This window comes from Eriocheir sinensis, unplaced genomic scaffold (assembly GCF_024679095.1).
Source record: "Eriocheir sinensis breed Jianghai 21 unplaced genomic scaffold, ASM2467909v1 Scaffold9, whole genome shotgun sequence".
In the NCBI taxonomy this organism is placed as follows: Eukaryota; Metazoa; Arthropoda; class Malacostraca; order Decapoda; family Varunidae; genus Eriocheir; species Eriocheir sinensis.
In genome coordinates, this window is record NW_026112274.1 from 1673652 (window position 1) to 1697424 (window position 23773).

A 23773-nucleotide genomic window follows, 5' to 3' on the forward strand; every position below is an offset into this window, starting at 1 on the left:
ATGCTACCGCCGGAGAGCGTGGTGGACCTGAAGGACATGCCGCCTCTGCCAGGTGTTGGGACACCACGTCCGATTCCGTCGGCTCAATTGTGAGTCGCCTTGGCAACCCCATGGTAAATCCTATGGATGACATAGCGAATCACTTTCCGCTCCCACCGCGTTCGAATTCCTGCACGCAATCGTGAGCCTTCCCTAGGGTCCACCGCCGGGCCGAGGCGGCCAGCAGGGAAGCGAGCGGGACGCGGGACGGACTTGAGCGCCTATGTCATCCATAGACCGGACCGGCCATAGCGAATCACTTTCCGCTCCCACCGCGTTCGAACCCCTGCACGCAAAAAGTGATCGTGTATGTCATCCCATAGACTATAACATGGGGATGACATAGCGAATCACTTTCCGCTCCCACTGTGTTCGAACCCCTGCACGCAAAAAGTGATCGTGTATGGCACAAATATAACTACTCATGACAAGCCCAGGAACTTTCACGAGAGGCTTTTCAAATAGGTGAACTGAGGCGCAGAGAGGTTTAACAATATAAGGCTATGAATATATGGCATAGAATGACTGGAGGGAGGAAATAAACGTGTGATACATGATGTGTGGGCTTGGGTCTGCAATGGCCCCTTGAAGAGATTATAAAACAAGTTATGATTTAAAGAAACGTAAGGAAGGGAAGAAGATAAATAAGGTAGACAAAGTAATGGAGGGTCAGATAAGGTGGTAGAAAATAAAAGGAAGACAGTGAGGATTATTGAGAGAAAAATACATGAGAAGGAAAGAGAATATAAGGGAGAGGAGAAATTGAAGAAAGAGGGTTAGAGAGGGAAATTGTGGAAGATAAAAAGAGAATGTGAAATGACACTTAATAGCTAATATAATACTGTTTTTTTATATAAAAAAAACTGAATACAGAAAAAATGATATCACAAAAATCTGGACCAGAAGAAAAAAGAAAATTCACAACTAAAAGACTCAACAACGTCAATCAAGGCTGTGTTCGTGTCCTCTGCGTGGCTTATAGCCTGTACTGTGCCCTGTGGACAATAGTCAATCAAATCTAACTTGAGCCATTAGGCACGGCTCCCCTGAGCCGCGCTATTGCCACATATCCCCATCACTCTCCTCAGAGGAGCTCGGCTCCCCCCCCCCCCCTCTCTCTCTCTCTCTCTCTCTCTCTCTCTCTCTCTCTCTCTCTCTCTCTCTCTCTCTCTCTCTCTTATTTACGGGTAGGCGGTAGTTGAGTGGTTAACGTGCGGGGCCCGCATTCATCACGCCATGGACAACGTCGATTCGAGTCCTCACGCTACCACCTGGGAGTTTTCAGTCACCGCCGAGTAGCCTAAGACTACCCAAATGCTGCCCGGAAGACCACCCATCAGCCCGGACTCTAGATGAGACCGTCCAAGTGAATAAAAAATGAGTTCCGGGGGGCAGCATGAGCCAAGCATAACTGGCGCCACTATAAAAAAAAATCGCCTGCGCCATGACGGGCCTGGGCATGGCCTATATAGAAGACCTGAGCGATGGGCCGTGACGTCATCAACCTTGGTCATCTCTCGCTCCGTCCTCTCCCTCGCCCCGTCCTCTCCCTCGCTCTGTCGGCCATGGTGCTACGTATATTATACAATAATTTATAAATGCTTTCCCAGACCTTTATAAGTGAATAATATATGAGATAGTCATTCTTTTTAACTTAAAAATAATAAGTTCTTTACCATTTTTTTGTTGTCACTGTCACAGTTTTATATTAACATCAGAAATTCCTTGCAACTACCATGGCATAAAATTCAAGATTCTATAATTGGGATAGAGAAACCCACAACATGGTTTTAATTACAAATTCTTATTACTTTTTATCATAGTAAGAAAAGTGAATGACGATCACGATTGACATTAACCTCTGTAATATTATCCCCGTTAACATCTTAAGCTTACTTTTTTCCCCGTTTTCCTACACTGGTGTATGAGATAACTTTCTTTGGTGCAGAAATTGTTGAGTTAAGGCATTTGTTGACGCCCACACTAACATTTCCTGAACTTTATCTATGCTGTCTTCATTACCGCAATTATTTACTGGTAGGAAAACATCATTATCTGCAAGGATGGTCATTGTTATTTATGTTGCAACATTTCTCTGGTTAAATGAATGTGTGAAGTTTGGAGACAGGCCCAACATTCTAGACCTCTTCCTTACCTCTAATCCTTCTGCTTACTCTGTCAAACTGTTCTCTCCGTTGGGCTCCTCCGATCATAACCTATTTCTGTTTCCTGTCCTATCGATCCTGTACATCCTCTGGACCCACCGAAGAGGCGATGCTTCTGGCATTTTGCTTCAGCTCGGTGGGACGACCTGAGGATGTACTTTTCCGATTTCCAGTGGAATGATTACTGCTTCCAGGAGAGAGACCCCTCTGTGTGTGCCCAGCGCATCTCAGAGGTGATTGTCTCTGGAATGGAGGCATACGTTCCACGTTCGTTTCTACTCTTCATGCTAAAAAGCCTTGGTTTAATCATGCTTGTTCTCGTGCTATTAAAGATAGAGAGGCAGCTCACAAAAGGTTCCAGAGCCTTCGAACTCCTGCTAACTATGACCTTTACATTTCAGCCCGGAATCGTGCCAAATCTATTCTCCGACTTTCCAAAACTTCTTTTATCAACAGAAAATGTCAACACCTTGCTTCTTCTAATTCTTCCCGTGACTTCTGGCATCTAGCCAAAGATATCTCCTCCTATTTCACTTCTTCCTCTTTCCCTCCTCTCCTTAACGCTGACGGCAGCACTGCCGTCTCATCTGTCTCTAAGGCTGAACTCTTCGCTCAAACTTTCTGTAAGAACTCCACCTTGGACGATTCTGAGCATATCCCTCCTACTCATCCCCCCTCTGACTCCTTCATGCCTGTTATTAAGATTCTTCCAAATGATGTTTTCTATGCCCTGTCTGGCCTCAACTCTCAGAAGGTTTATGGACCTGATGGAGTGCCTCATATTGTCCTTAAAAACTGTGCTTCCGTAATGACACCCTGCCTGGTCAAACTCTTTCGTCTCTGCCTATCAACATCTACCTTTCCTTCCTGCTGGAAGTATGCCTTTGTACAGCCTGTGCCTAAGAAGGGTGACCGTTCCAATCCCTCAAACTACCGCCCTATAGCTTTACTTTCCTGTCTATCTAAAGCTTTTGAATCAATCCTTAACCGGAAGTTTCAAAAGCACCTTTACACATCTAACCTTCTATCTGATCGCCAGTATGGGTTCCGCAAGGGGCGTTCTACTGGCGATCTTCTTGCTCTCTTAAATGACTCTTGGTCATCCTCTCTTAGCCGTTTCGGTGAAACTTTCTCTGTTGCGGTAGACATATGGAAAGCTTTCGATAGAGTGGAACAAGTCTTTGCTTTCTAAACTGCCCTCTTTCGGATTCTATCCCTCTCTCTGTACCTTTACCTCCAGTTTCCTTTCCGGCCGTTCTACCTCTGCGGTGGTAGACGGTCACTGTTCTTCCTCTAAACCTATCAACAGTGGTGTTCCACAGGGCTCTGTCCTATCACCCACTCTCTTCCTGTTATTCATCAATGATCTTCTTTCCATAACAAACTGTCCTGTCCACTCATACGCCGACGACTCCACTCTATATATATATATATATATATATATATATATATATATATATATATATATATATATATATATATATATATATATATATATATATATATATATATATATATATATATATATATATATATATATATATATATATATATATATATATATATATATATATATATATATATATATATATATATATATATATATATATATATATATATATATATATATATATATATATATATATATATATATATATATATATATATATATATATATATATATATATATATATATATATATAAAGAAAACATAATTGTTTCTCCTTTGATCTTGTAGAATACTGAACTGTGGCAGTAATAGCATCCTGTGGATATGAGGAATATAATTCTTAAGAGTCTTTACATAATGAGTTTTGTATTGTATTAAGGGAATCTGCTTGTTTAATGGGCGAAAACAGTGCATGGTCTACTAATCTCGATTGTCAAAGTATTTCATTGTGAAATTATAAGTCTCACCAAGGTAAATGCTTTTAGGTAGCAAAGGAACTTTTTGTATTTAGTGTATGCTCGCCATGCAAGAAGCTGATACTACTTGTCACCGGACTACATGCTCTATTATGCTTCAATAAAGAATAATGTTTTCAGTGAATTCAATATTTAGATTTCAGAAACTGTCTCCCACATGCTAGCATATCCAATTTGTACCCCTTTTCGTTGGAAAAAGTCTGCAATCATCATTTTACAATTTCCCTCCCCAGCCTAACTCCTGTACTTGCTAATGAATTGGGTAAGCGCACATTGTAGGTGGTTCTTTGAATAAACAGAATTTATCTTCATGGTTTCTGGACCTTGATTTTCTTACTCTTGAGTAGTTTGAATGTGGAGGTCAATTACTTATTCAACTCCAACATATCTTACTCAAACATTTCAGCAAAACAAGATCCACCACAATTCTAAAGGAGGGGCAGAACATTGATCAAAGTTTGTTCTCTTCCAAGGCAATGAAACTACTCCAGACCTGAAGAAGGGGAACATCTGGGCCATCAGTGGTCTTGCGAATCAAGTTTCCTCTTACCCACTCGCTTTGATCGAGTAGCAGTCTTGATTGATTCCTTTCCAATGCAGCGGTCAAACACTACATCAACTCTCGTTATGTGTTCTCCAATTTGGTGTCACATTGTGTATAAAGACCTCAGCATAGTCACCAAATGTTTGGCACCCATGAGGCTTTCCTAGTGTCTGGATAAGTGCATGTTCATCAATCAGCACACAGGTCTTCATGTCAACAACTGAAACCTCTGTGGGTACACTTATTCCAGACATCAAAGTATACTGACAAGGTCTGCCTTTGGTGTTGAGTTCATCTAACCTCCAGGCTTGGCCAAGGACAGGGGACAGCTCATGCTTGAGAATATAGATTCCATTTCCACTGATCGACCTGCAGTGACAGCATTCAGTAATCGCTGCAACAGTTTTTTGTCAGCAATTGATAAATTTCTGCACACACTGCTGTGTGGAAATGGCTACTTTGTACATATCTGAAGAAAAAAAATGAGTGGTGCCTTCTGAGAGCAGCATGGAACTGTAGCTACATATCCATCAATAAATCGTTGTTTAGCATTAGCTATGATATATTGTTTGCCTCGATCCTCAGCAGTGAGGAGACCAGTGACCACATCAAATGGTGCAATGGCTTTGGTTGCTAATGAAACATGAGGCACACTTCTCACAATTTCCCCAGAATTATACAACACTGCCTTAAGTGTGCCAGCTCTTTTTACTTGTTATTCCTGCTACTATGTATCCTAAAATGCATAAAGTGTTTATATTTTTATAATGTAACTACCTAGGAACACTGAAATAAATATGTTTGCGCAAAAATATAAATTTCTATTTCAACATATCAGTGACTTCTTTTAGCAAAACTATATACCAGATTAACCAGAATACTTTGAAAATATAGCAAATATTATGCCTATTTGGACACTAGAGAATGGACAGTACTATGATATATAGCAACAGCTTACATATTATGCCTAAATTTTAAAAAAGTGAGAAATATATAAAAACATTGTAATTAAACATTACCTAGGCATGAAATTATATTGTTTGATAATTGCATTATTCTTTGGCAAGAAAAAACTAAAACCCTGGCCTTATTTCCAATGACTATCATCTGCATCCATGACATAATGGGTGTAACATATAGATTAACTATATGCTTTGGTAAGAAAAAAAAAATCCTGGCCTTATTTCCACTATCATCTTCATCCATTACTGAATGGGTGTAACACATAGATTAACTATATGCTTTGGTAAGAAAAATAAATCAAATACTGGCCTTATTTCCACTGACTATCATCATCATCACAGAATGGGTGTAGCCTACAGGTAGGTACATCAACCCTTAATTTATTGACTTGTAATGACAGTATGACACATTTTATCTGTGTAACCCTGAATAATTTAATTGAGGAGTGATAGGCCTAACTTGAAAGGCACTAGAATTAAAGGTTTGACTGCTGTACTCCAAATCATATATTATCAACTATATTAAGACGAGGGGAAGCCAAAGCAGTCAAAGGATAGGCCTACAGGAATAATATGGTGTGTATAGATCATAAAATATTTCGATTTTTTTCTAATTCTGATCCAAGATTTCCCCAAAGTACCACTTTCCCTAGATTTGTTACTAAAATAATTTTGGGGGAAAATTTCATCAATTATTGATGAAATTTCCCAATCTAGTGTAATTTCCCCCCAAAATGGGAGCCCTAGCTGCTTCTCTGATACATCTTCCCCAACTTCTTCATTCAGTAAAAATATTTTATTTAACTGTGGATTTCAACACTTTAAAACACTAAACCTTAAATTCACTTGCAATAGATAAAACAATGTCATTTTATAAGCTGCTTCAATTACAGAATATAGACCCTACCATAAAAAAAAAAGTCAAAAAACAAATTTTGAACCACAGTGACCTTGATGACCTTCAAAATTACTTTTAAATTCAAATTTTGAAATGGTATCCACCCACATCATTTTTACCTCCCCACAATAGATCGAAGTATTCCACATATAGATGCCTGCTATTAACATGCGATGCCCTAATATATATATATATATATATATATATATATATATATATATATATATATAGAGAGAGAGAGAGAGAGAGAGAGAGAGAGAGAGAGAGAGAGAGAGAGAGTTTTCCAGGTTTGGTTGGTCGACTAATATATATAGTGGTTACTGCTGGTATGCTCTAGTTCAGCTATCTCTGATTAAGGGTACCTAATTATAGATGAGGTATATGCTATAATTAATGAAAAGTTCAAACATATTTAAGGAAGTCAGTCTGTACGTGTCATGCTAAAACATGGTTCAACTCGAAGAGAAGAGAAAGATCACAAGAACCTATACAAATTATTTTCTCTCTCTCTCTCTCTCTCTCTCTCTCTCTCTCTCTCTCTCTCTCTCATAAGAACCTTAGAACGTAAAGAGTCTGCAAGAGGCCAGCTGGCCTACACAATTAAGGCAGGTCCTGTAATCCTAACCCCACCGTAATTACCTCGACACTATCCATGACTTTATCCTCCATGACTTTATCCAGTCCCTTATTGAATATGTATGTATGGTATTAGCACCCACATAAGAATTAATTAACATGACTGCCAAGTCTATTCCATTCATCCACCACCCTATATTGGTAAACCAATTCTTGCCAATGTCTTTGTTGAATCTTAATATATCAAACTTAAATCCATTGCTACGTACATCCTTCCTGGTTCTTTAACACCCAAAACCCTATTGACATCCCCTTTAATTATTAAAGCCCTTCATCCATTTATAAACTTCGATCAGGTCTCCCCGTAACCTTTCTATAAAGAGTGTAGATTTCAATACTTCAGTCTATCCATCTGTCTATCTATCTATATCTATCTATCTATATATCTATCGCGAAGGATTTCGCTCTGTATTCAACGGGTAGCTACTCACTCTTGCAGTATTGCAAGGAGACGGTCTTCGGGCGATTCTATTGCTCTGCGTCTCTCTTTGCCTTCCTTCCAGTTCGGGGAGGGGTTTGCGAGATCGCCCTCACCCGCGTGAACGCGTCTGACGCTCTTTCCCTGTGCCCTTACAGGCAGCTAACACCAACGCCTGTTTTCCATAAGAACTTTCAGGGTCTGCATTATTTTTATTTCCCTCAGTCCTTCTATGTATCGGTCATCTGCCCGGAGGGTACCACTTATCAACGGGTTACTGGTCACTATGCCATAGCGGAAGCATGCTATATCCGCTCCACTAACATAACAACGTACCCGTCCCGGATTCGTCTGTTTTTCACGGCCAATATTTCCCATTGAGTGTTTCCTCTACGGTCTCTCGATGACATTCATTTCTCCAGCATCTCGTATGTGACTAATTCCCTTAATTCATTGTCTTTCGCGAACAAAACAGAGTTTGCGGAAACCCTGGAGGAAACGCTGCCTGATTATTTGCATCTCCCCTACCTGTACCCTGGATTTTTTTGTACCAATGTTTCTGATGTTCGTCAGTCTCGTCGTCATGTGCTACCTTATTAGGAGAAACTCTGTCCTGCACGATTATTTGGTTGTGCAGACACGGCGACTGGATGCAGGGAGGCCACTGGCAAGGTAGTTTTTCCTTTTCTCAGACAAGTCAGGGGACAGAAACCTGGCTGCTCCTATACTTAACATTGTACTGTGTTTCACTACTGTATTTTTTTTTTAGGAGCTAGATCAACGTTTCATTGTCTGTAACTATGCCAGTTGATAGTTTCTTATACATGTGTCCTTATATTTATCTTTTGAGAGGTTTCTTATGTTTCATGTCACACACGTTGTGGTTTCCCTCTCCCTATTTATATTATAATTCCACATCTGTTCTTACATAGCCAGTGTTTTAATATAATTGTATCATAGGCAGTCTGCTTGACAAACTCCCACTATGTATGTTCATGGTACCTAGACTGCTATTTCGATTTTTATATATCGCGAGGTCGCGATCACTGGTAGGTGACCGAGCAGTGTTATAGTAGGATATCAATGTATTATTATTATTTAATATCACCACGAATTAGGCATACAATTGTCAATGGAAAAACCCCACGACAGATAGATCACACCACCTTATAGGAATGTCGTCCGTCAGTGTTTACCGTCTCAGTTTTGTATACTTAGCACTCCGATGGTGCGTGGAGGTCACCTTGACATACGTGACCAATTGTAACCATTATTTTCCAACCTGTAACTCGCGACTCCTTCACGAGAGTCCGACTGACACACAACGACAGTCGCTCTCGCTCCGTCGCTTCTTGTACATAAAGGCTACGAATATAATTCGCCTTAAGGAAGCTGAAGTCTTAATCAACACCCTTTAAACGCCCCCCGACAAGCCCGTTACAACATCTATCTATCTATATATCTCTATCTATCTATCTATATCTATCCATCTACGTCTATCTATCCATCTATATCTATTTATCTATCTATCTACATATATCTATCTATATCTGTCTATCTACATATACCTATCTACATCTATCTATCTATCTATCTAACGAACTATATCTATCTATATCTATCTATCTCTCTCTCTCTCTCTCTCTCTCTCTCTCTCTCTCTCTCTCTCTCTCTCTCTCTCTCTCTCTCTCTCTCTCTCTCTCTCTAAATCACCCAAAGTTAAGAAGTCACATGTATATAACACATGCGATGGAATTATTCCTTAATGAAGGCTGTTACGCTGCTGCTCTGCGGTAAATGCATCGGTGAGCTTGGTAATAACCCGCCGCTCACAGCAGGGAAGGGACGGACGTCCGTCACGGTCGACGACTACTTTATAAATGATTTCTTTCACTCCGAAGGACGCCCCATGCATAGTTGTTGGTGAATTTCGACTGCAAGTGACATATAGTTCCTCAAAATAGATATACTGAATTATATACTAGGCGATATAAGTTTTTAGGAAAGTAACGAGTGTCGGAGCAGGTCCCCATTGGATAATGTATGGGGGGGAGAGATCCTCTCGCCGCGGACTCACTTGTCGTTCTGCCGGGGTTCGGTACGATATGTTGAATTGGTCACTTGATTCAGACGTGATACAGATCTAGGCTCACAGTGACTGACCAATCGGCGAGGCTCGTTTCTTATAGGTGCCTCTCTGCAGGCGGACGATTCATTCTTTTACAGACGATGCTGAGTAATTACATTCTTTGACTGATCAGGTGTTTATTAGACTGCTTAGAGTGCACGTGTGACAGACTTGTTCTCCGACTCTTCAGTTGCTCGCTATAGATTGCTTTGAGTGCAGCTTAAACTCCTCTACTTGGTAATGATTTGGTAAGTGCACATTGTAGGTAGTTCTTTGAATAAATCAGATTTGTCTTCATGGTTTTCGGGCCTTGACTTTCTTACTTTTCAATAGTTTGAATGTGGAGGTCAATTACTGATTCATCTTCAACATATCTTACTCAAACGTTTCAACAAGACCTGAACCACCACTATTCATAAAGGAGGGGCAGAACACTGATCAAAATTTGGAGCTAAAATGCAATGGACCACAATGGGTAAGTTGTCTAATAGTGGTTACTGCTGGTATGCTCCAGTTCGATCAGCTATCTAATTAAGGGTACCTATAAGATGAGGTATGCTGTAATGGAAAGTTCCTTAATTGTACTTCGCGTTATTGAGGGATTAGTCTTGATTCTTGAATGAAAGGTGGGCAATGGAGCAAGTTTTCCTCGTTTTGTTATTTTTCGTCAGCCGCTTATCAGCTTAATTATTTCATACATATTCAAGCAAGTCAGATAGAAAGATCACAAGAATCTATACAAATTATTCTCTCTCTCTCTCTCTCTCTCTCTCTCTCTCTCTCTCTCTCTCTCTCTCTCTCTCTCTCTCTCTCTCTCTCTCTCTCTCTCTCTCTCTCTCTCTCTTAAGAACGTACTCTCTCTCTCTCTCTCTTAAGAACGTAAAGAGTCTGCAAGAGGCCCGTTGGCCCACACAATTAAGGCAGGTCCTGTAATCCTAACCCCACCCTAATTACCTCACTATCCACGACTTTATCCAGCCCCTTCTTGAATATGTATCTATGGTATAATTGGCACCCACAGCGTCATGACTGCCAAGTCTATTCCATTAATCCTTCACTCTATATTGGTAAACCAATTCTTGCCTATGTCTTTGTTGAATCTTAATGTATCAAACTTAAATCCATTGCTACGTACATCCTTCCTGGTTCTTTAACAACCAAAACCCTATTGACATCCTCTTTAATTATTAAAGCCCTTCATCCATTTATAAAGCTCGATCAGGTCTCCCCTCATCTTTTCTATAGAGAGTATAGATTTCAATTAATACTTCAGTCTCTCTCTCTCTCTCTCTCTCTCTCTCTCTCTCTCTCTCTCTCTCTCTCTCTCTCTCTCTCTCTCTCTCTCTCTCTCTCTCTCTCTCTCTCTATTTCTACATATCTACATGTATCTATCTATCTATCTATCTATACATCTATATATATCTATATCTATCCATCTACATCTATCTATCTATATCTATCCATCTACATCTATCTATCTATCTATCTATCTATCTATCTATCTATCTATTTCTATCTATCTACAGCTATCTATCTATATCTATCTATCTATCTATCTATCTATCTATCTATCTATATCTATATCTATCTATCTATCTATCTATCTATCTATCTATATCTATATCTATCTATCTATCTATCTATCTATCTATCTATATCTATATCTATATCTATCTATCTATCTATCTATCTATCTATCTATCTATATCTATATCTATATATTTATATCTATCTATATATATATATATATATATATATATATATATATATATATATATATATATATATATATAGATATATATATATATAGATCTATATATATATATATATATATATATATATATATATATAGATATATACATATATATATATATATATATATATATATAAATATATATATATATATATATATATATATATATATATATATATATATATATATATATATATATATATATATATATATATATATATATATATATATATATATATACATACATATAAATCACTCAAAGTTAGGAAGTCACATGCCATGGAATTATTCCTTAATGAAGGCTGTTACGCTGCTGCTCTGCAGTAAATGTATCGGTGAGCTCGGTAATAACCAGCCGCTCACAGCAGGGCAGGGACGGACGTCCGTCACGGTCGACGACTACTTTATAAATGAATTCTTTCACTCCGAAGGGCGCCCCATGCATAGTTGTTGGTGATTTTCGACTGCAAGTGACATATAGTTCCTCAAAATAGATATACTGAATTATATACTAGGCGATATAAGTTTTTAGGAAAGTAACGAGTGTCGGAGCAGATCCCCATTGGATAATGTATGGGGGGGAGAGATCCTCTCGCCACGGACTCACTTGTCGTTCTGCCGGGGTGCGGTACGATATGTTGGATTGGTCACTCTTTTCAGATCGGTCAAAATATCTCGCCACACCGCCGGTCATCCTTACTACGTCACTCTAGACATGCGGGAAGCTTACTTTCAAATATTGTTGGATGAGGAAAGCCGGGATCTGACTACCTTCAGCGATGGTGTCACACTATATCGTTTTAGACGGTTACCTTTTGGCCTTAACTGCTCTCCCGCTATTTTCTCCCGACGAATGGCTTCCATGCTCACCCCCCTTCTGCAAAAGGGATAGGTACGCAATTACCTAGATGATCTGATTCTGTGGGCTCCCAGTTTCCCCGAATTACTCGAAAGATTAAAGCAACTTTTCAGTCTTCTCGCTGATAACGGCGTAAAACTCAATCTGAGCAAATGCACCTTCGTGTTGAAAGAAGTTACTTTTCTGGGCCATCGCATATCCGCGGCAAGAAGTAAGCCAGATCCTAAGAACATTGAAGCCGTAGCTAAAATGAAAGCCCCGACCTCAGTAAAAGAAGTGAGACGTTTTTCCTGGCAATGTGCGGGTTCTATAGGAAACACCCCTCTTTAGCCAAGATTGCCGCCCCTCTCACTAACCAAACCCGTACCCGGATCACGTTCAATTGGACCGAGGAGAGCCAGCAGGCTTTTGAAAAACTAAAATCGTGTCTTATGAACGCCCCCGTCTTTGTCAAAGCTCATGTAGACCAGACCGGATTAACCAAAAAAAATTAAATCTCTACTTAAAGTTTCACGTAATCTTGACTTTAACTGAAAGTTGGCTGAGTGGTTAGCGTGCTTGGATAGCATTCATCTGCCATTTACAATAGTGGTTCCCAAATAGGGGGGCGCGCCCCCCTAGGGGCACGATTCCATCTGCAATAATAGCAGTTTTGCACACACACACACACACACACACACACACACACACACACACACACACACAACTTAATGAGTAACACATTTTGAAACATCCTCACGATATAGTCTATATATATATATATATATATATATATATATATATATATATATATATATATATATATATATATATATATATATATATATATAAAAACAAAGGATGAGGGGGGGGGGGGGCGTGAGGATTTCTTAGAAATCAATGTGGGGCATCATGTAAATACGTTTGGGAACCACTGATTTACAACGTCGATTCGAATTCCCACGCTACCACTTCAGATTTTTCAGTCACCGGCGAGTGGCCTAAGACTACCCACATGCTGTCGTGAAGACCACCCATCAACCCGGACCCTAGAAGAAACCGTCCAAGTGAATCAAAAATGAGTTTCGGGGGGCAGCATGAGCCAGGCATAACTGGCGCCACTATAAAAATTGCCTGCGCCATGACGGGCTTGGGCCGACCACCAGGCCCCTGAAAAAAACCTACCGGCGCTATAGGCTGATATGTAAGAAAAAACCCTGAAAATTAAGGTCAATTTTTTATTTAACAGTTGATGCAGTATGAAAATGTATTCTGGCAAAAGAGGTATTTGTTAAAATTTTATCTTTAATAATGGCTCTAGGGCCAATTATCATGTAATAAACTTTGGAGTAAAATTGTAAAGGCAAGTTCCCCATTGGAGATAAAAAAAATGCATAGCACACACGCCTATTTCCCTTAATAATGCATTTAAAGCAAAAAAAAAAAAAAAATCATAAAATAAACATAAAAGTAATATTCTTACAGTAATTTCCTCCTATGAGATAAACTCCAGAACTTCCATTCGTTACTGACGAGCTTGTTGACGCTTGGCCATCTTGGCAACTTAAGTTCAACTTAGGCTTCCGATTCGACTCAGGCCGTCCCGTCAGTTAAGCTCAATTCATGATAATTAAGATGAAGAAGTAATTGCAGCTCGCCCATAAGTCCAGCTTAGCGGATTAATATTTTTTCTGTAAATCCGGACCCTGATGCTTATTAATGACGCCCTGACTGACACAGTCCACCGTTGGAAGTACGTCGACGACTCCACTTTTGCCGTTTACAGTAACAGCTACAACCCTGACTTCAGCGAGCTTCAGGTCACATCCACACAAGCTGAAGCGGTGGACCCTCACCAATGATGTCACCATCAACACTGCCGAAACCGTGTTGATACATATTAACCTGGAAGCACCTTCAACTTTCAACGATCACCACCGTCCTAGACAGTCTCCAGGTGGTGCAAACAGCCAAGCTCCTTGGAGTAACCATTGATAACGAACTCAACTGGAAAGTTCACGTCATCACAGTCACCAAAGCTGCTACTTACCGCCTCTACCTCTCAGACAACTAAAATCTTTGGGAGTTCCTCCTTGTAAGCTCATTCATATCTATAAAACCTTCATCCTTCCCAAGCTCACGTACACCTCACTGCCTGGTCATCCAATATCACGGCAACCCAGCGAATGAAGTTGGAGAAGGTCTAGAAGAGGGCATGTAGAACAATACTTGGCACAGCCTACACTACCTACGAGGAGGCACTCCGGGCCTTGGGCCTGCCCAGTGAGATCAGCGGAGCTGTTTAAGGGTCAAAGGTGTTCAAGATCACTGAACAACCCTATCCCCCTGGAATTGTCTGAAAGGCTGATGTACCAACCCACGCATGTGTCTTGTGAGACCAATGAGGGGGTGTCCAGATTCAGAGATCCGTCTGCTCTGAGGTTTTTGTCAGCCTGGAGGAATTTAATACAGGGAGGTGAGGTCATTTGAGGCAAGCCTCATATTTTTCCGGACACCAAGTGTGGAAATTATCCAGTTGCTATGAATTGCATATTATTATTATTATTGTTATTATTATTATTATTATTATTATTATTATTATTATTATTATTATTATTATTATTATTATTATTATTATTATTATTATTATTATTATTATTATTATTATTATTATTATTATTATTATTATTATTATTATTACTATTATTATTATTATTATTACTATTATTATTATTTTTTTCATTATTATTATTATTATTATTATTATTATTATTATTATTATTATTATTATTATTATTATTATTATTATTATTATTATTATTATTATTATTATTATTATTATTATTATTATTATTATTATTATTATTATTATTATTATTATTATTATTATTATTATTATTATTACACACACACACACACATTATTATTATTATTATTATTATTATTACACACATTATTATTATAATAATAATAATAATAATAATAATAATAATAATTTAGTGATAATATCTATTTTCATACGCAATGAAATTATTTTATTTTTATTTTTGTATATATTTTTTACAAATTTTAGTTGTTTTATGTATATTTTGTATATTTATTTTCCTACAAATATACATTACTTTATTGGAATTTGTTTACTTATTTTGATACGAGTTTACATTATTTTATGTGTATTTTGCATATATATTTCAATACAGTTTTACTTTATTTTATATGCATTTTGTATATTTATTTTAATACAAATTTAATTATTTGATGTGTATTTTTGCATATATATTTTTATACAAATATGCGTTATTTTATGGATATTTTCCATTTTTATTTTTAAAAAAATTTATATTATTTTATTGATATTCTGTTTATTTATTTTGATACGATTTTACATTATTATATGTGTATTTTGTATATATTTTTATACATATTTACATTATTTAATGTATATATTGTATAGATATTTTTATACAAGTTTACGTTATTTTATGTGTATTTGTTTATATATTTTGAAACATATTTACAATATTTTATGGGTATTTAGTATATATATTTCAAAACAAATTTACCTAATTTTATGGGGGGGTTTCTATATCTTTTTTCATACAAATATACATTTTTTCTGTGTATTTTTGTAAAGATTTTAATACAAATTTTAATTATGTTATGTGTATTTTGTAAATTTATTTTCACACAAATATATATTATTTTATTGGTATTTTGTTGATTTATTTTGATACGAATTTACATTATTTTATGTGTACTTTGTATATATATATTTATAAGTATTTAGATTATTTAATGTGTATTGTGTATATAAATTTTTGTTATTTTATGTGTATTTGTATATATATTTTGATACAAATTTATATTATTTTATGTGTATTTTGTATATATATATATATATATATATATATATATATATATATATATATATATATATATATATATATATATATATATATATATATATATATATATTTCATTACAAATTTACCTTATTTTATGTTTATTTTTTAAATATATTTTCATTCAGATTTAAATGATTTTATGTGTATATTTGTGTTTGTTTTTACTTTAGTTTATGTGTATTTTCTATATATATATATATTTTATTCAAAATTACATTATTTTATTGGTATTTTGTTTATTTATTTCGATGCGATTTTAGATTATTTCATATGTATTTTGTATACATATTTTTATACGCATTTACATTATTTAATGTGTGTTTTGTATATATATTTTTATACGATTTTACTTTATTTTATTTCCATTTGTGTAGTTTTTTTTATACAAATTTACATTATTTCATGTGTATTCTGTATTTTTTTAATTCAAATTTGCCTTAATTTATTGTATTTTGTATATTTATTTTCATACAAATTTACGTTATTTTATGTGCATTTTTGTACATATATTTTTATAGATATTTGCGTTATTTTATGTGTATTTTATATATATTTTTTCATCCAAATTTGCATTATTTCATTGTTATTTTGTTTATTTATTTTGATAAGAATTTACATTATTATATGTGTATTTTTGTATATTTTTTGTATACGTAATTACATTATTTAATGTGTATTTTGTTTCTATATTTTTATACAAATTTACGTTATTTTATGTGTATTAGTTTAAATATTTTGATACAAAATTAGTTTATTTTATGTGTATTTTGTATATCAATTTTTTTTAAATTTAAATTATTTTTGTGTTTTTTTATTATAGTTTTATACAAATTTACGTTATTTTATGTGTATTTTGTATATTTATTTTCATACAAATACACTTCTTTCATTGGTATTTAGTTGATTTTGTTTATACGAATTTACATTATTTTATGTGTACTTTGTGTATATATTTTTAGATGTATTTGCATTATTTAATGTGTATTTTGAATATATATTTTTTATAAAAATTGATGTTATTTTATGTGTATTTGTATATATATTTTTATACAAATTTACTGTATATTATTTTATGTGTATTTTGTATATATATTTCACTACAAATTTACCTTATTTTATGTTTGCTTTGCATATTTATTTTCATTCTAATTTTAATTATTTTATGTGTATATTTGTAATAGTATTTACGCTATTTTATAAGTATTTTCTATATATATTTTCATTCAAAATTACATAATTTCATTGGTATTTTGTGTATCTATTTCGATACGAATTTAGATTATTTCATATGTATTTTGAATACATATTTTTATACGCATTTACATTATTTTATGTGTTTATATATATATATATATATATATATATATATATATATATATATATATATATATATATATATATATATATATATATATATATATATATATATATATATATATATATACATTTGTTTTATGTGCATTTGTGTTGTTGTTTTTATATAAATTTACATCATTTTGTGCGTATTCTGTATCTTTTTAATACAATGTGTATTTTGTATTTTCATTTTCATACAAATTTAAATTATTTTATGTGCATTTTTTTACATATATTTTTGCAGAAATTTGCTTTATATTATGTGTATTTTGTATATATTTTTTCATACAAATTTACATTATTTTATTGGTATTTTGTTTATTAATTTTGATACGAATTTACATTATTACATGTGTATTTTCTATATATTTTTTTATACGTATTTACATTATTTAAAGTGTGTTTTGTTTATATATTTTTATACAAATTTACGTTATTTTATGTGTATTTGTTTAAATATTTTTATGCAAATTTACATTATTTTATGTATTTTGTATATATATTTCAAATCAAATTTAGCTTATTTAAAGTGTATTTTGTATATCTATTCTCATACAAATTTAGATTACTTTTGTGTATTTTTGTATATAGTTTTAAACAAATTTACGTTATTTTATGTGTATTTTGTATATATATTTTCATAAAAATACACATTCTTTGCTTGTTATTTTGTTTATTTATTTTGATACGATTTTACATTATTTTATGTTTATTTTGTTCATTTTTTTTCTACGTATTTACATCGTTTTATATGTATTTTGATATATATTTTCATAGAAATTTACTTTATTTTATGTGTATTCGTTTATATATTTTGATACAAATTTACATTATTTTATGTGGATTTTGCATATGTATTTCAATACAAATTTACATTATTGTATGTGGAATTTTTATATTTATTTTAATACAAATCTAATCATTTTCTGTGTATTTTTGTATATATATTTTTATACAAATATGCGTTATTTTATGGGTATTTTGCATCTTTATTTTGATACAAATTTACAATATTTTATGGGTATTTTGTGTGTATATATATATATATATATATATATATATATATATATATATATATATATATATATATATATATATATATATATATATATATATATATATATATATATATATATATATATATATATATATATATATATATATATATATATACTTTTTTTTCTAAACAAATTTACCTAATTTTGTGTATTTTGTATATCTATTTTCATACAAATTAAAATTATTTCTTGGTATTTTTATATATGTTTTAATACAAATTTTAATTATGTTTTGTGTATTTGAATATATATTTTGATACAAATTTACATTATTTTATGTATATATATATATATATATATATTTATATATATTTATGTATATTATATATATATATATATATATATATATATATATATATATATATATATATATATATATATATATATATATATATATATATATATATATATATATATATTAGGTTTGTGTATATATTTTGTATAGATATATACATAATTTAATGTATATTATATATATATATATATATATATATATATATATATATATATATATAGATATATCTATATATATATATATATATATATATATATATATATATATATATACAAATTTACATTATTTTATATGTATTTGTTTATATATTTTGATACAAATTTACAATATTTTATGGGTTTTTTGTATATATATTTCAAAACAAAATTACCTAATTTTATGATTATTTTCTATATCTATTTTCATACAAACTTAAATTAGTTCTGGGTATTTTTGTATATATTTTAATACAAATTTTAGTTATGTTATGTGTATTTTGTAAATTTATTTTCACACAAATTTATATTATATTATTGGTATTTTGTTGATTTATTTTGATACGAATTTAAATTATTTGATGTGTACTTTTTATATATATTTTTATACGTATTCACATTATTTAATGTGAATTTCGTATATGTATTTTTATACAAATTTATGTCATTTTATGTTTATTTGTATATATATTTTGATACACATTTACATTATTTTTTGTGTATTTTGTATACATATTTTATTAAAAATTTACCTTATTTTATTTTTATTTTGTATAAGTATTTTCATTCAAATTTAAACTATTTTATGTTTATATTTGTATTTGTATTTGTGTTATTTTATGAGTATTTTGTATTCATATTTTCACTCAAAATTACATTATTTTATTGGTATTTTGTTCATTTATTCTTATATCAATTTTGATACAAATTTACATTATTTCATGTGGATTTTGCATATATATTTCATTACAAATTTACCTTACTGTATGTGCATTTTGTATATTTTTTTTAATACAAATTTAACTATTTTATGTGTATTTTTGTATATATATTTTTATACAAATATACATTATTTTATGGGTATTTTGCATCTTTATTTTCATAAAAATTTACATTATTTTATTGATATTCTTTATTTTTTATTTTGATACGATTTTACTTTATTCTATGTGTATTTTGTAAATATTTTTATACATATTTACAGTATGTATTTTTGTATATATATTTTTATACAAATTTACTTTATTTTATGTGTATTTGTTTATATATTTTGATACAAATTTACAATATTTTATGGGTATTTTGTATATATATTTCAAAACAAATTTACCTAATCTTGTTTTATTTGTATATCTATTTTCATACAAATTCAAATTATTTCTGGGTATTTTTGTATATATTTTAATACAAATTTTAGTTATGTTATGTGAATCTTGTAAATTTATCTTCTCATAAATTTATATTTTTTATTGGTATTTTATTTATATATTTTGATACGAATATACATTATTTAATGTGTACTTTGTATATATATTTCTATACGTATTTACATTATTTAATGTGTATTTTGAATATATATTTTTAAATAAATTTATGTTATATTATGTGTATTTTGTATATATATTTCATTACAAATTTACCTTATTTTATGTTTATTTTGTATATTTATTTTCATTCAAATTTTAATTATTTTATGTGTATATTTGTATTTGTATTTATGTTATTTTATGTGTATTTTCTATATATATTTTCCTTCAAAATGACATTATTTTATTGGTATTTTGTTGATTTATTTCGATACGAATTTATATTATTTCATATGTATTTTGTGTACATATTATTATGTGTATTTACATCATTTAATGTGCATTTTGTATATATATTTTTATACAAATTTCCTTTATTTTATGTGCATTTATGTTGTTGTTTTTTATACAAATTTACATTTTTTTTATGTGTATTCTGTATTTTTTTAATACAAATTTGCCTTATTTTATGTGTATATTGTATATTTATTTTCATACAAATTTAAATTACTTTATGTGCAATTTTGTACATATACTTTTATAGAAATCTGCGTTAGTTTATGTGTATTTGTATATACATTTTAAAACAAATTTACTTTCTTTATGTGTATTTTGCATATCTATTTCAATACAAAATGACCTTATTTTATGTGCATTTTGTATATTTATTTTGATAAAAATTTCATTATTTTATGTGTATTTTTTAATATATATTTAAAAAAATGGTGTTATTTTATGGGTATTTTGCATCTTTATTTTCATACAAATTTACATTATTTTATTGATATTCTGTGTATTTATTTTGAAAGATTTTACATTATTCTATGTGTATTTTGTATATATGTTTTATATATATATTTACATTATTCAATGTGTATTTTGTATATATATATATATATATATATATATATATATATATATATATATATATATATATATATATATATATATATATATATATATATATATATATATATTATACAAATTTACGTTATTTTATGTGTATTTGTTTATATATTTTCATACAAATTTATATTATTTTGTTTATTTTGAATATGTATTTCAATACAAATTTACCTACTTATATGTGTATTATTTATATCTATTTTCATACAAACATAAATTATTTATGCGTATTTTTCTATATAGTTTTATACAAATTTTAGTTATTTTATGTGTATTTTGTATATTCATTTTCTTTGAAATATACAATTTTTTTATTGGAATTTTTATTTATTTATATTGATACAAATTTAAATCATTTTTAGGTGTATTTTGTATATATATTTTAATACGTATTTACATCATTTTATGTGTAATTTGTATATATATTTTCATAGAAATTTAGGTTATTTTATGTGTATTCGTATATATATTTTGATTGAAATTTACATTATTTTATGTGCATTTTGCATATCTATGCAATACAAATTTACCTTATTGTAAGTCCATTTTGTATATTCATTTTAGTACAAAATTAATTATTTTATGTGAATTTTTGTATATATATATATATATATATATATATATATATATATATATATATATATATATATATATATATATATATATATATATATATATATATATATACACAAATATGCATTATTTTATGGGATTTTGCATCTTTATTTTCATACAAATTTACACTAATTTATTGATATTACATTATTCTTTGTGTATTTTTTATATATCTTTTATACGTTTTTACATTATTTAATGTATAATTTCTATTTCTATTTTTATACAAATTTACGTTATTTTATGTGTTTTTGTTTATATATTTTGATACAAATTTACAATATTTTATGGGTATTTTGTATATATATTTTAAAACAAATTTACCTTATTTTATGTGTATTTTGTATATCTATTTTCATACAAATTAAAATTATTTCTGGGTATTTTTGTATATATTTTAATATAAATTTTAGTTATGTTATGTGTAATTTTGTAACTTTATTTTCACACAAATTTAAATAATTTTATTGGTATTTTGTTGATTTATTTTGATACGAATCTACATTATTTTGTGTGTACTTTGTATATATATTTTTATACGTATTTGCAATATTTAATGTGTATTTTGAATATATATTTTTATACAAATTTATGTTCATTTATGTGTATTTTTATATATATTTTGATACAGATTTACATTATTTTATGTGTATTTTGTATATATATTTCATTACAAATTTATCTTATTTTATTTTTATTTTGTATATTTATTTTCATTCATATGTAAAATATTTTGTGTATATTTCTATTTGTATTTACGTTATTTTATGTGCATTTTCTATATATATTTTCATTCAAAATAACAATATTTTATTGGTATTTTCTTTATCTATTTCGAAAAGAATTTAGATTATTTCATATGTATTTTGTATACATATTTTTATACGCATTTACAATATTTAATGTGTGTTTTGTATATATATTTTTATACAAATTTACTTTATTTTATGTGCATTTGTGTTGTTATTTTTATATAAATTTACATTATTTTATGTGTATTCTGTATTTTTTAATACAAATATGAATTTTTTTTGTATGTATTTTGTATTTTTATTTTCATAAAAAAATAAGTTATTTCATGTGCCTTTTTTTACATATATTTTATAGAAATTTGCAATATTTTATAGGTATTTTGTTGATATTTTTTCATACAAATTTACATTATTTTATTGGTATTTGGTTTATTTATTTTGATACGAATTTACATTATTATATGTGTATTTTGTATATATTTTTTTATACGTATTTACATTATTTAATGTGTATTTTGTTTACATATTTTTTTTACAAATTTTCGTTATTTTATGTGTATTTCTTTAAATATTTTGATACAAAGTTACATTATTTTATGTATTTTGAACATATAATTCAATTTAAATTTCTGTTTTTTTATGTGTATTTTGTATATTTATTTTCATGCCAATTTAAATTATTTTTGTGATATTTTTGTATATAGTTTTATACAAATTTACGTTATTTTATGTGTATTTTGTATATTTATTTTCATACAAATACACATTCTTTTATTAGTATTTAGTTTTTTTTCATTTTGATACGAATTTACATTATTTTATGTGTATTTTGTGTATATATTTTTATACGTATTTACATCATTTCATTTGTATTTTGTATATATATATTTTTATAGAAATTTACGTTATTTTATGTGTACTTATATATATATTTTGAAACAAATTTACATTGTTTTATGTGTAATTTGCATATCTATTTCAATACAAATTTAATTATTGTATGTGCATTTTGCATATTTATTTTAATGCAAATTTTATTGTTTTATGTGTATTTTTGTATAAATATTTTTATGAAAAT

General features: G+C 30.2%; 1 protein-coding gene across 1 annotated transcript in view; it reads left to right on the forward strand.

The window, feature by feature from the left end:
- The window catches only part of LOC126994868 (sodium-dependent nutrient amino acid transporter 1-like), an 88251-nt gene continuing 64478 nt past the window's right edge, over positions 1 to 23773 (forward strand). The window contains exon 1 of the mRNA XM_050854129.1: positions 1 to 89. Within this exon, the coding sequence (XP_050710086.1) occupies positions 1 to 89 (89 nt within the window). The remainder of the gene's footprint in view (positions 90 to 23773) is intronic.